A 12,497-nucleotide genomic window follows, 5' to 3' on the forward strand; every position below is an offset into this window, starting at 1 on the left:
ATTAAGGGCCTGAGGGCCCCCGCCCCTTGCCTCTTCCCCCCCCTCCCCCCCCCAGTCGGAGTCTCACTCTGTCACCCAGGCTGGAGTTCAGTGGCAGGCTCACACGATCCTTCTGCCTCAGCCTTCCAAGAAGCTGGAACCACAGGCGCACACCACACTCAGCTAATTTTTTGATTTATCGTAGAGACAGGTCTTGCCAAGTTGGCCTGGCTGGTCTCGAACCCGTGCTCAGGCAATCCTCTTGCCACCGCACCCGGTTTTTTCCCCTCATCTTAACTCGAGCATTCATTTTGCTGATTTCAAATTCTTTAAACAGTTTAACTCTTTCTACCAATTGCCAATCAGAAAATCTTGAAGCTACCTATGGCCCGTAAGCCCGCCCCCTCCTTGGAAATGTCCCGCCTTTCAGGGCCCAACCAGGGTAAACTTCACACGTATTGGTTTGTTTTGCCCGTTACTTCTGTCTCCCGAAAAGTGTATAAAGCCAAGCTGTAATTCAATCACTTGAGGCACATGTTCTCAAGCCCTCTTGAGACATGTCACGGGCCTACCTCACAAACATTTGGCTCAAAATAAATCTCTTTAAATACTTTATAGAACTTGCTTTTTTCCGTCAACAGTACTGACGCAAAAACAAACGAAAGATGACAGAAACTCAAAACAGCATGAATGGAATTCACCCTGAAAGATAACTCCCTAGAGGGAGTCTGTTGACAAGGTTAGAAAAGTAGGACACCGTATGGATAACGTGTTAACTCCGTCCTTATGACTGACCAACTCCACGGGGGCCCACGACGCTTGGCTCCAATTCACAGAGCCACCATCTTTGATCCCCACCCCAGTGGGTTCCTTGGGGATCCAACGTCTCTCGGTGTCTTCATACCTAAACTCAGGGCGAGACGCCAGGTAAGGATGTGTATTACAATCCGAGAAGCAAACTTCCACGTCACCTCCGCCCAGTCGCACCCAAGGCATGCCCCTCTGGCTCTCCGGGGGATCCAAGATGGCACCTGGGGAGCCGTGGGCGAGGCCCCCAGAACTCACCTACTTTGAGTCCCCGCGCGCGCCACCAGTAACGGTCGAAACCCGGGAGGTGCGAGTGCATGTACCGGAAGGGAACCGACTCGCTGATTGGCTACTGCCGCTGTCTCTCACAGCCTGCTGATTGACAAAGCCCTCAGAGCGGAGACACACGCAAAACCCCGCCCCCACCGGCCCCACCCCCTAACAGCGGAAAGGGGCAGCGTCTTCAGTGAAAAGTGCACTTGGATTGGGCAGCTCCAAGAGACAACCTACTCCCGCCTCTCCGCCCACCATCCACTTCCCGCGCAGATTTCCAAACCGCGATCAGAGAGTTTGGCGCCAGCTGCCGGCAGCGGATAGAAGGGCTGTACCATAGATGTTGTCCGATGCGTCTGGTGCGCCCAGAGCGCCCTTTTCGGTCCTCCGAGGCATGGTGTCCGCTGACTCAGGAGAATTGAAAGTGGGTTGCGGGTTGCAGTCGTGGCTGGAGGCTGCAGTTGGAGAATAGCCCGTAGGCGTGGCGCTTGAGGATCCCTTATTGCAATGGAATTTCATTTCCTTTTGATTTGTCTTGTTTAGTGGAACTCATGTCATTTCTTCCTGGGAATACATCTCTGACGGACATTTTGAGGTTATTTTTCTAAATGCAAGATCCTAGAGAAATGATCTATAGGCGAACAGAGAAGTTTTTGCTGTCTTAAAGGCTGTTCTCCCGTTTCAAGGGACGAGAGGATGATAAAATCATTTATATCATTAGCTTAAGACAATGAGAGCAATAACAGTATGACGTTTGTATAATTTAGTAAGTTCTTTTCATTCGTTATCTCAATTCTTTCCACAACAATCAAATAGGCATAAGCAAATTTTACAAACGAGGGAGTTGAAGCTCTGCTGTTAAATGACCTGCCTAGGATCCTACAGCTAATGAAGGTATTGACAAACCGAAACAAGTTTTCTGGCCAGTGCGGTGGTTCACACTTGTTACCAAACACTTTGGGAGGCCGAGGCAGGAGTTCAAGACCAACCTGGGCAATATAGTGAGACCTTGTCTCTACAAAAGAAAGCAAAAAGTTAGCTCAGCATTGTGGCATGCGCCTGTAGTCCCAGCTACCCGGGAGGCTGAGGCAGGATCCTTTGAACCCAGGTGTCCCAGATGTAGTGAGCCGTGATCATGCCACTGCACTCCAGTCTGGGTGACAGAATGAGACCCTGACTTAAAAAACAAAAAAATTCTCGAATTCTATATTCAGAGCACTTTCCACTACCACAAAATAATTACTTACATTTTGATCATGCCCTAAAACAAAATATTAAATTTTGTTTTATTTTTTTATTATTATTATTATTTGAGTTGGAGTCTCACTGCTGCCCAGACTGGAGTGCAGTGGCCGATCCTGGCCACCACAGCCTCGACCTGCTGGGCTCTGGCGATCCTTCCGCCTCAGCCTTCCAAGTAGCTGGAACTACAGGCATGCACTACCACGCCCAGCTAAGTTTTTGATTTATTGTAGAGATGAGGTCTCGCCTGCCCAGGCGGGTCTCGAATCCGCGGGCTCAGGCAATCCACTCACCTCAGCCTCCCAAAAGCGCGGGATTATAGACTGAGCCACCGAGCCCAGCAAAATATTAAATTTTAAGTGGGTAGAGAGGGTTTACACAACTTGATGTTCCTTTGTTTATACAATGACTTAGAAATACATGTTGATCTGTATGTGATCAAATGTGAATTAACAATGACCTTGGCCGGGCTCCCGCGCTTTGGGAGGCCCAAGTGAGTGGATTGCCTGAGCCTGCGGGTTCGAGACCCGCCTGGGCAACTTGGTGAGCCCTCATCTCTACAATAAAAATAAAAAAATTAGCCGGGTGTGGTAGCACGCGCCTGTAGTTCCAGCTACTTGGAAGACTGAGGCGGAAGGATCGCCGGAGCCCAGCAGGTCGAGGCTGTGGTGGCTGGGAGCGACCACTGCACTCCAGTTTGGGCGACAGAACGTGACTCCAACTCAAAAAAAAACAATGACCTTGATTTGATACCACATGTCCCCTGTTACAGTGCTTGCCACACTTATTATTCACTTCTCACCAAACTGCCACATCTTGGAGGACAGGGAGCTAACTCTTGATTATTTTTGTATCTTTGGTTTCTGGTTAGGTGGATACTTATTATCTATCTAAAGAGTAAATGAATCCCTAGGAAGAATCAGATGAATCCTGAATTTAGCCCATCCAATTTCTCCTCATCAGTTTCTTTCTTTCTTTTTTTGGAGTCAAATTCTCACTCTGTTGCCCAGGCTGGAGTGCAGTGGCACGCTCAAGGCCAACGTGGCCTTGACCTGCTGAACTCAGGCAATCCTGCGTTAGCCTCCCAAGTAGCTGGAACTACAAGTGCACACTACCACGGCTGTCTTATTTTTTTATTTTATTGTAGAGATGAGGTCTCACCAAGTTGCCTAGGCTGGTCACGAACTCCTGAGCTCAGGCAATCCTCTCACCTCGGCCTTCCAAAATGCTGGGATTACAGGCTTCAAGCCACCCTGCCCAGCATCCCCCCATCAATTTCATCTCCTCTTTTTCCGTCCTGGGGCTTCTGAAGGGTTGCAATGGTGGCCACCTAGTCAGTGAAAACCACTGACATCATCAAAGTGTCTAGAGAGGCGGCCTGGAAGGACTGAAAATCAGGTATGTATCTCGTCCTACAGTCCATGGCCCTGATTAGTCGATGCCAGTCAATTACCAGACGTCCACTGGTCTTTGGCAAGATGAGCAAGGTGTCTTCAAACTCTGCCCTAAGGCCCAGAACCCCTACATGGATGGAGATTTCTGGCTTCATAAATAGCAGATATAAGTTTCTCTAAACGATTCTTATTCTTGAACATAACCTCCAGACAATATCTCTGTCCTAAAACCTTTCCTGCAATTTTGCTCCTCTTTCGAAACGTTATCATTCAAAAATTCCCAAGAAAATAGCAGGAGATCAATTCCTTCCTTTCTGAGGTATATGGGGGAGAGCGGGTTACTAAAGTTCATGCCTTAGGTCACCAAGGACCAGATGTTAGGTAGTAAGTCAAGGAGCCACACTTCTCCCCCATTTTCGCTGAGTTAAGCCCTGTCCTTCCTAGAGCTGCTGCAGCCAGGAGCTTCTAGGGCGTGCCTACCCTACCATCCAACTTTTGGAGCCCCAGACTTCCCAATTCCTGTATCCCGAAATCTGTTCCCTTTTTGAACAAAAAGCTTAGATATAGAAGAAAGGAATCTTGGGCAAAATCGCTTTTCATTTACCAAAAAACCCCGACACAAAAAAACCCGGTACCCACCCATCCGTCACTTCATTTTGCAGCGTGGACAACAATGGAGGACTACAACTCCCAGAGAGGACTGCGCTCGCCCGCGGGCGCAAAGACCAATGGACGTCCGGTACATGACCGGCATCGACTAATCAGAACCAGACTCGATGAGGCTTTGTCTCCCGACCGCGCGCGGGGCGGAATCTCCCGCCTCCCAGCTCGCGCGCACGCGCGCCCCGCCCTGCCTTCCTTCCCTCCCGCGCCCTCCCCTCTCCTTTCTCCCTCTCAGAACCTTCCTGCCGCTGCGTTCGGACCTCGCTGCTCCAGCCTCTGGAGCACATTCCATTCTTTCAGTCTGCGACCTGCAGAGGAAAAATAAAATTACGTATTTTCTTGCCCTGTACATACCTTGAGGCGAGCCATAAAATTAAAGTAAATCTTAACCATGAGGGAAATCGTGCATATCCAGGCCGGTCAGTGTGGCAACCAGATCGGTGCAAAGGTAAGAAATTTAAACCTTTCTTTGAACTGTTTCTTTTTAGAAGGAAAAAAATCCAGATAGGTTTTGAAAAATGGGTTGTGGGGCGATTGCACCCTATCCTTAATCAAGCTTCGTCCTCCCCGGTTTTTTTTTTTTTTTAATATGATACAACTGTAACTAGCATTTCCTTTGGAAAACGGGGAATTTTCGGGGGTTGGGGGCAGGCACACTTTGGAGAAACTATTAAAAGACCCTTCGGGTTTCGGGGGCGGGAAGGCTGAGGGATCTGTAAGATTTTACTTAAAGGGGATCTTCTAACGGTCTGAGAACCGGGCGGGGAGAGAGATGCGGAAACCGCCCGAGACAAAGCGAGGGCAGGTTTTGGCCATGTGCATCCCACCCAGCAATCGCCGCGAGGGTTCGCAGGGCTAAATCGGAGGGGAAAGGGGCGAGATTGGGCAGGCATTGGCGGAGACCTCCTAGGCGAAATGGGAGACGCGATGCGCCCGGGTGGGCTGCATGCGCTTTCAGCTTCACAAAAGATCGGGGACTTGAGCGCCCGCGAATCCCGAGGGGCGGTCCTGTAGTTTTTCGTGGGTGGGAAGATAATATGTTCGGGATTAATTTTACTTGGTTTAACTGCCCCAAGAGCTTTTTAGGGCGTGAACGAATATGGAGAAAGGAGAGAGGAAAGGGGGATGTGCTTTTCTTAATTCCCTCAGGACTAAAGGGGGAAGAACACTTAAATCAAGGAGGGGAAATCTAGCGAAGAAATAAAATTCAGAAACCAAAAAGGTTTTTTTTTTTTTTTTTTTTTTTTTTTTTTGCGCGCGGTTACAGAGTAGCGGGGGAGGGGCGGGGAGGAAGTGCGGCTGCTACGTTGTAGCAAAAGGGCGGGGCCCGGGGCCACTGGCGCGCAGGGACAATGCGGCCCTGCCCGCCGGCGCGGGCGCGCTACCTTGGGCCCCGCCCCCCGCCGGCGGTATTTCAGCCCCTGGCCCCGCCCGCTCGCGACGCCCTCTTTTGTTGGCTGCTAGACGCGCGTGCGCAGCAGTCACGTGGAGGGAGGGAGGGAGGTGGTCGACTGCGGCTGCAGCTTATTTCTCGGACCCCTCCCCCCGGCCTTTTGTGCTCGGTGGCGTGGGGCGGTGCCCAGCTGGGGACGGGGAGGCGTGGTTATCCAAGTCTGATCCACCTCAGTCCACTCAACCCAAGAGCTTGCGGACCCCCGACCTTCCCAGCTGCACATTATCCCATTTCAAGGAAGGAAAGCTGAGGCTTTCCCGGGTGTGCGAGTGTCCAGAGAAGGGTGTGGCAAGCAGACACGGGATGCCAGAACCCAGAAGGGGGCCTGCCATGAGTGCTTCTGGAATCAAAATGGGAGGAAAGGGGGGAATATTGGTTGGGACTTGAGGTGTTGAGGGCTCAATGCTTTACCCCCGCAGTTCTGGGAGGTGATCAGTGATGAACATGGCATCGACCCCACCGGTACCTACCACGGGGACAGCGACCTGCAGTTGGACCGTATATCCGTGTACTACAATGAAGCCACAGGTGAGGGTCAGAGTCTGGGAAACTCGAGTCCCCTTACCTCCTTCCCACTTTTTTGCGTTCCCTCTTTCCATTCTCGGGGACCCCCCCCCCTTACCCTTTGGGCGAATCGTTTCCCTTTGGTGGTCTACCATCTGGGCCAGAGACTGGCTCTGCTGCCACCTGGTGGCAGGGCCTGGGATGACAAATTTGCGTTCCCGGCTGTCTTCCATTTCCAACATATTTATCATCTTCTCTAGCTGCTCTCCTCTTTTTTTTTTTTTCACTCCTCTACTTTATTTCCTATAGGTGGCAAATACGTTCCCCGTGCTATACTAGTGGATCTAGAACCTGGGACCATGGACTCTGTTCGCTCTGGTCCTTTTGGGCAAATCTTCAGACCAGACAATTTTGTTTTTGGTGAGTTATACAGCTGATATTAGGACATATACTGTCATATTCAGCATATTTGGGTGTAAAGAGCAAGAGTTAGAATATGATTGTTGTACTGGAGTGCTTATTCAACCACGTGGTCTGAAATCTTTATTGGAGGGTGGGGGTGGTGACTGCTCTAGTTGGTAAAGTATGGGGGAAGTAGAAGGAGAATATATCACAGGTGAATGAGGAAGAAGATATGTCCAAGGGAGTTACTTCACAAGTTGAAAGGTAGAAGCATTGTGTCTTCCATACTCTACTAACTAAACTTTTTTCCTGATCCCATTCTAGGTCAGTCTGGGGCGGGCAACAACTGGGCAAAGGGCCACTATACAGAGGGGGCTGAGTTGGTTGATTCTGTCCTGGATGTGGTACGCAAAGAGGCTGAGAGCTGTGACTGCCTGCAGGGCTTCCAGCTGACCCACTCGCTGGGCGGGGGCACAGGCTCTGGAATGGGCACCCTCCTCATCAGCAAGATTCGAGAAGAGTATCCTGACCGCATCATGAACACCTTCAGTGTGGTGCCCTCACCCAAAGTGTCAGACACTGTGGTTGAGCCCTACAATGCTACCCTCTCTGTCCATCAGTTGGTAGAGAACACTGATGAGACCTACTGCATTGACAACGAGGCCCTCTACGATATCTGCTTCCGCACCCTCAAGTTGACCACACCAACCTACGGGGATCTAAACCACCTCGTCTCAGCCACCATGAGCGGTGTCACCACCTGCCTCCGCTTCCCTGGCCAGCTCAATGCTGACCTCCGCAAGCTGGCAGTCAACATGGTGCCCTTCCCACGTCTCCACTTCTTCATGCCTGGCTTTGCCCCTCTCACCAGCCGTGGAAGCCAGCAGTATCGGGCTCTCACAGTCCCTGAACTCACCCAGCAGGTCTTCGATGCCAAGAACATGATGGCTGCCTGTGACCCCCGCCATGGCCGGTACCTCACCGTGGCTGCTGTGTTTCGCGGACGGATGTCCATGAAGGAGGTAGATGAGCAGATGCTCAACGTGCAGAACAAGAATAGCAGCTACTTTGTGGAATGGATCCCCAACAATGTCAAGACAGCTGTATGCGATATCCCGCCTCGTGGCCTCAAGATGGCAGTCACCTTCATCGGCAACAGCACAGCCATCCAGGAGCTCTTCAAGCGTATCTCCGAGCAGTTCACTGCAATGTTCCGCCGGAAGGCCTTCCTCCACTGGTACACAGGTGAGGGCATGGACGAGATGGAGTTCACTGAGGCTGAGAGCAACATGAACGACCTCGTCTCTGAGTATCAGCAGTACCAGGATGCCACCGCAGAAGAAGAGGAAGATTTCGGTGAGGAGGCCGAAGAGGAGGCCTAAGGCAGAGCCCCCATCACCTCAGGCTTCTCAGTTCCCTTAGCCTTCTCCTCATCTGCCCCTTTCCTCTCCCTCAGAATTTGTGTTTGCTGCCTCTTTTTTTTTTCCCCTTGGGGGGGGTCTAGAACAGTGCCTGGCCACATAATAGGCGCTCAATAAATATTTGTTTGTTGAATGTCTCCTCTCTCTTTCCACTTTGGGAAATCTAGATTTCTGCCATTCTCGGTAACCTTGTATTTCCTTCTGGTGCCTACTCTCATCTGTCCAGTTAACATTTTCCCATTTCAGAAATAATTCTCCAAGAAGTTGGGTCTCATCCAAATCCCATTTAAAACTACTCCGTTACCAAAAACCCCGATAATGGCCACCATCCTAAGCCCAAGAGCAGCAAAGGTGTGGAAAGCAAAAGGTAGGTAGAAGTAACTATAAGGAATGAGATGAAATCTTCCATTCTAGGACGGTTTGGGAGAGGGAAATCCAGGCTATTCAAGTTATATTATACAGATATTTTTATGTTCCATTCCTCAGCTTCAAGGGAGGTGTTACCAAGTATTATCTCCATTTTCAGTCTTCCTCCAAACTGTCCTGAGGAGGGGTCTGCATCACTCTTTGAAGAAAGCCAAGATCCTTCTCTCACATATTAGAATTTCTCTTTTGCCTTGGTTGGAGAGAAGGGTTGATTAAGAGGGACCACCCTTGGTTCCTGAGCCCCCAAAAATGCCCTCCCCATTGCCAGTTTCTTACTCCCCAAAATGAGTAACATCATTGACCTAATGTGGAAAGGTGATGCTGCCACTTGAATGTTAGTCATTCTCCAGAGGAGAGAGGACAAGACACCCTCCACCTTTTTTGCAAATCTCCCCTCTCTTGCTGTTGCCTTCCCCCCACCCACCCTTGGTTTTGTCCCTTCCTACACTTCAGATTTCTATTTTGTGTTGAACTTGCTTTTTTTCATATTGAAAAGATGACATTGCCCCAAGAGCCAAAAATAAATGGGAATTGAAAAAGTTGTGAGATGTGTGCTTATTTAGGGAAGGATTGCTGGTGGAGGGGCCTAAATTAAGTTACACTTTGCTGTAAATCAAGGACAATATCACAGTACAGTCAGCTCTCTGTATCCATGTGTTCAGCATCCACAGATTCAGCCAACCTGATATTTGGGAAAATGATTGTGCTGAACATGTATAGACCTCTTGTCATTCCCTAAATATAGTGTAGCTACACAGAATTAAGTATAAGTAATCTTATGATAGGTTATACAGGAGACTGTACATAGGTTATGTGTAAATATTGGGCTATTTTATATTAGGGACTTGAACATCTGATGATAGCATCTGAAGGAGGTCCTAGGGCCCATTCCTCATGGATGCTGGGATACAAGTTAATTGACTCATCTTTTTGAGTTAGACTCTCACATTGTCACCCAGACTGGAGTGCAATGGCATGCTCCTGGCCACCGCAGCCTCTACCTGCTGGGCTCCGCTGATACTTCCACCTCAGCCTTCCAAGTAGCCAGAATTACAGATGTGCACTATCACGCTCAGCTAGTTTTTTTGGTTTATTGTAGAGATGAGGTCTTGTCAGGTTGCCCGGTGGGCCTCGAACCTGCGGGCTCCCAAAGTGCTGGGATTACAGGCTGAGCCACTGAGCCCGGCCAATTGACTCTTCTTAATCTCTGGTATCCAAACCATTCAACCACAGTACCAGTCAGTCTCAGTAACTGGGAAAGGCACAGGCTCAGATGTAGGATCTAGAGATGGAAAATGGAACTGGTTCCCAGACCAGCATTGGCACACCCCTGGGAACATGCAGAAATGCACATTTTCAGGCTTACCTAGTTGTGCTGAACCAGAAATGGTTGGACTCCAGTAGTCTTCGTGCTCTAAGAGATTATGCAAATGCAGTTAAAAACCACTGCTGCACCATTTCCAATGAGATGGCCCATTCAGGATTATGGGTTATGGGTACCTATGGTTGGTAACTGGTCATATGGGTTTTCCTGGTCAGCCTGGGGAGTGCTGCTTCTTGGTTCCATTCTAAAATAAGTCTATACTCCAATAGTGCATGATTCTATGTGCACAAAATAAGTCTCAAAGCTACCTTGGAAACAATTCTGTATTGACCTTAGCCATATTTTCAGTAATTCTAGGAACTCTAGTCGTAACATTCCTTTATTTTGGCATGCTTTTCTGATGATTACCGTCTTGGGGAAAAAAGTAACTAAGCAGTATATAAGTAATGGTTTTTCCCATTCTAGAAAGTCTTGTATGCAAGGGAGCAAGCTATGGTCTAGTATTTATTTTGAATTGAGTCTTTTATTATTCACAAGTATCAGTACTTACAGCAAGAATCTCTGGACCATCTCTCAGTCTTGATCAGAACAGAATTCTAGACAAGTTCAGACAGTCTAGTTTAATGAAGTTAAATAAATTGGGATGAGGTGGAGTGGGATCACCAGAAGGCTGACATAGGACCCTGGCACTGGCAATCGTGGCAGTGTGGGGTCAGGAAGGGGAGCAACCCCCTTCAAGGCAAGGCACAGACTATTTGGCAAGGAGAGATGAGGGGTAGAACCCCGCTGTCAAAGGACATGCTCAGGGAGGCCAGCTGGGGTGCATGCAAGAAGAGACCACTCGGGCAACTTGAGCCATGAGGTTAGGTATCCATGAGGGCTGAGGGCTCAGGCTGTTCGCAAAGGCTTGTGGTTCACCTGGCAAAAAGACAACAGTGCATGACACTTGGGAACCAGGCACCCTGCTCTCTCAGGTCCCTATTTAGATGAATGGGCTGTAGGGAGGAGTGTTCTTTCTGGTGTCCTAGCTCAGGCCAGTTCCCCAAAGACATCAGGATCCATCACAGAAGAGGATAGAGGGAGCCAGAACCTTGCTTGCACAGACTCTGCTTAGCTCTGAATCTTCTACTGCAGGCCTCAAGGAGACTCCAAGGAACCTAGCTTAAAAGTCACTGGTCTGATTCAGTGCTTTTATTTTTTTAATTTCTTACTTATTATCTTTATTATTTTTCATTGAGATGAGGTCTTGCTATGTTGCCCAGGCTATGTTGCCACTTGGCCTCCCAAAGTGTTGGGATTGCAGGCATGAGTCATCATGCCTGGCCCAGTGTTTTTATTTACATATGCATTTATTTATTCTTTTCTTCATCTTTTTTTTTTTTTTTTTTGAGTCGAGGTCTCACGCTGTTGCCTAGGCTGGAGTGCAGTGGCATGATCATGACAATTATGGCTCACAGCAGCCTCAATTTCCTGGGCCCAGGCAATCCTTCCACCTCAGCATCCCAAGTAGCTGGGACTACAGGAGCATGCCACCATCTCAGCTAATTAAAACATTTTTTTCTGTAGTGACAAGGTTTTGCCATGTTGCCTAAGCAGGTCTCAAACTCCTGGGATCAAGCAATCTGCCCATCTCATCTTCCCAAAGTGCTGAGATTACAGGCATGAGCCACTGCACCTGGCTTAAATATGTTATGTATTTATTTGGAGTCGGAGTCTCACTCTGTTGCCCTGGCTGGAGTACAGTGGCATGCTCATGGTCACTGCATCCTCCACCTGCTGGGCTCAGGCGATCCTTCCGTTTCAGGCTTCCAAGTAGCTGGAGCCACAGGCATATGCTATAACACCCAGCTAATTTTTTTTTTTACATATTTTATTTTATTTATCTTATTTTTTATTCTTTTTGAGTTGGAGTCTCACTCTGTCACCCAGACTGGAGTGCAGTGGCCGCTTCCGGTCACCGCAGCCTCGACCTGCTGGGCTCCGGTGATCCTTCCGCCTCAGCCTTCCGAGTAGCCGGAATTACAGGCATGCGCTCCCACGCCCGGCTGATTTTTTGATTTATTGTAGAGATGAGGTCTCGCTGCCCAGGAGGGTCTCGAACCCGCAGGCTCACGCAATCCACTCACCTCAGCCTCCCAAAGGCGTGGGATTACAGGCTGAGCCACCGAGCCCAGCTAATTTTTTTGACTTACTATAGAAATGAGGTTTCACCATGTTGCCCAGACTAGTTGCAAACCCCTGGGCTCAGGCGATCCTCTTGCCTCTGCCTCCCAAAGTGCTGGGGTTACAAGTGTGAGCCACTGCACCCAGGCCTAAATATGTATTTAACATATACAATGCTCACTACGTGCCAAGCACTGTTCTAGACACTACAGCCAGGCACGGTGACTCAAGCCTGTAATCCCAGCACTCTGGGAGACCAAGGGGAGAGGACTGCCTGAGCCCAGGGGTTTGAGACCAGCCTGAGCAACTTGGCAAGACCTTGTCTCTATAATAAATAAAAAAATTAGCTGGGCGTGGTAGCACGCCCGGTGAGGTGGAGGGATCACCTGAGTGCAGTGGCCGCTCCCAGCCACCACAGCCTCGACCTGCTGGGCTCCAGTGATCCT

General features: G+C 49.4%; 3 protein-coding genes across 15 annotated transcripts in view; 1 reads left to right on the forward strand and 2 right to left on the reverse strand.

The window, feature by feature from the left end:
- MDC1 (mediator of DNA damage checkpoint 1) overlaps positions 1-1,210 on the reverse strand; it is a 19,772-nt gene extending 18,562 nt beyond the window's left edge. The window contains exon 1 of the mRNA XM_021712826.1: positions 1,049-1,210. Within this exon, the coding sequence (XP_021568501.1) occupies positions 1,049-1,105 (57 nt within the window). The 5' untranslated portion in view covers positions 1,106-1,210. The remainder of the gene's footprint in view (positions 1-1,048) is intronic.
- A 56-nt stretch (positions 1,211-1,266) lies between these two features.
- Positions 1,267-9,106, forward strand: TUBB (tubulin beta class I). 12 transcript variants are annotated; one of them, XM_021712835.1, is made up of 5 exons: positions 4,435-4,806; positions 6,231-6,339; positions 6,625-6,735; positions 7,042-7,649; positions 7,995-9,106. In XM_021712835.1, exons 1-5 carry the CDS (start codon positions 4,750-4,752, stop codon positions 8,097-8,099), a joined length of 990 nt encoding a protein of 329 aa, XP_021568510.1. In that variant the 5' UTR covers positions 4,435-4,749; the 3' UTR covers positions 8,100-9,106. The 12 variants fall into 12 exon arrangements, with proteins under 12 accessions (XP_021568503.1, XP_021568510.1, XP_008057142.1 ...); XM_021712837.1 differs by having other exon boundaries at positions 4,452-4,806; positions 7,042-7,133; positions 7,740-9,106; XM_021712832.1 differs by having other exon boundaries at positions 4,452-4,806; positions 7,042-7,164; positions 7,411-8,271.
- Positions 9,107-10,391: 1,285 nt separating this feature from the next.
- FLOT1 (flotillin 1) overlaps positions 10,392-12,497 on the reverse strand; it is a 15,755-nt gene continuing 13,649 nt past the window's right edge. For both annotated transcript variants that reach the window (XM_021712838.1, XM_008058952.1), the window contains one exon: positions 10,392-10,806. In XM_021712838.1, the coding sequence (XP_021568513.1) occupies positions 10,777-10,806 (30 nt within the window). In that variant the 3' untranslated portion in view covers positions 10,392-10,776. The remainder of the gene's footprint in view (positions 10,807-12,497) is intronic.

The sequence above is a fragment of the Carlito syrichta genome, unplaced genomic scaffold (genome assembly GCF_000164805.1).
Source record: "Carlito syrichta isolate Samal-C Ts95f unplaced genomic scaffold, Tarsius_syrichta-2.0.1 Scaffold303666, whole genome shotgun sequence".
NCBI lineage: Eukaryota > Metazoa > Chordata > Mammalia > Primates > Tarsiidae > Carlito > Carlito syrichta.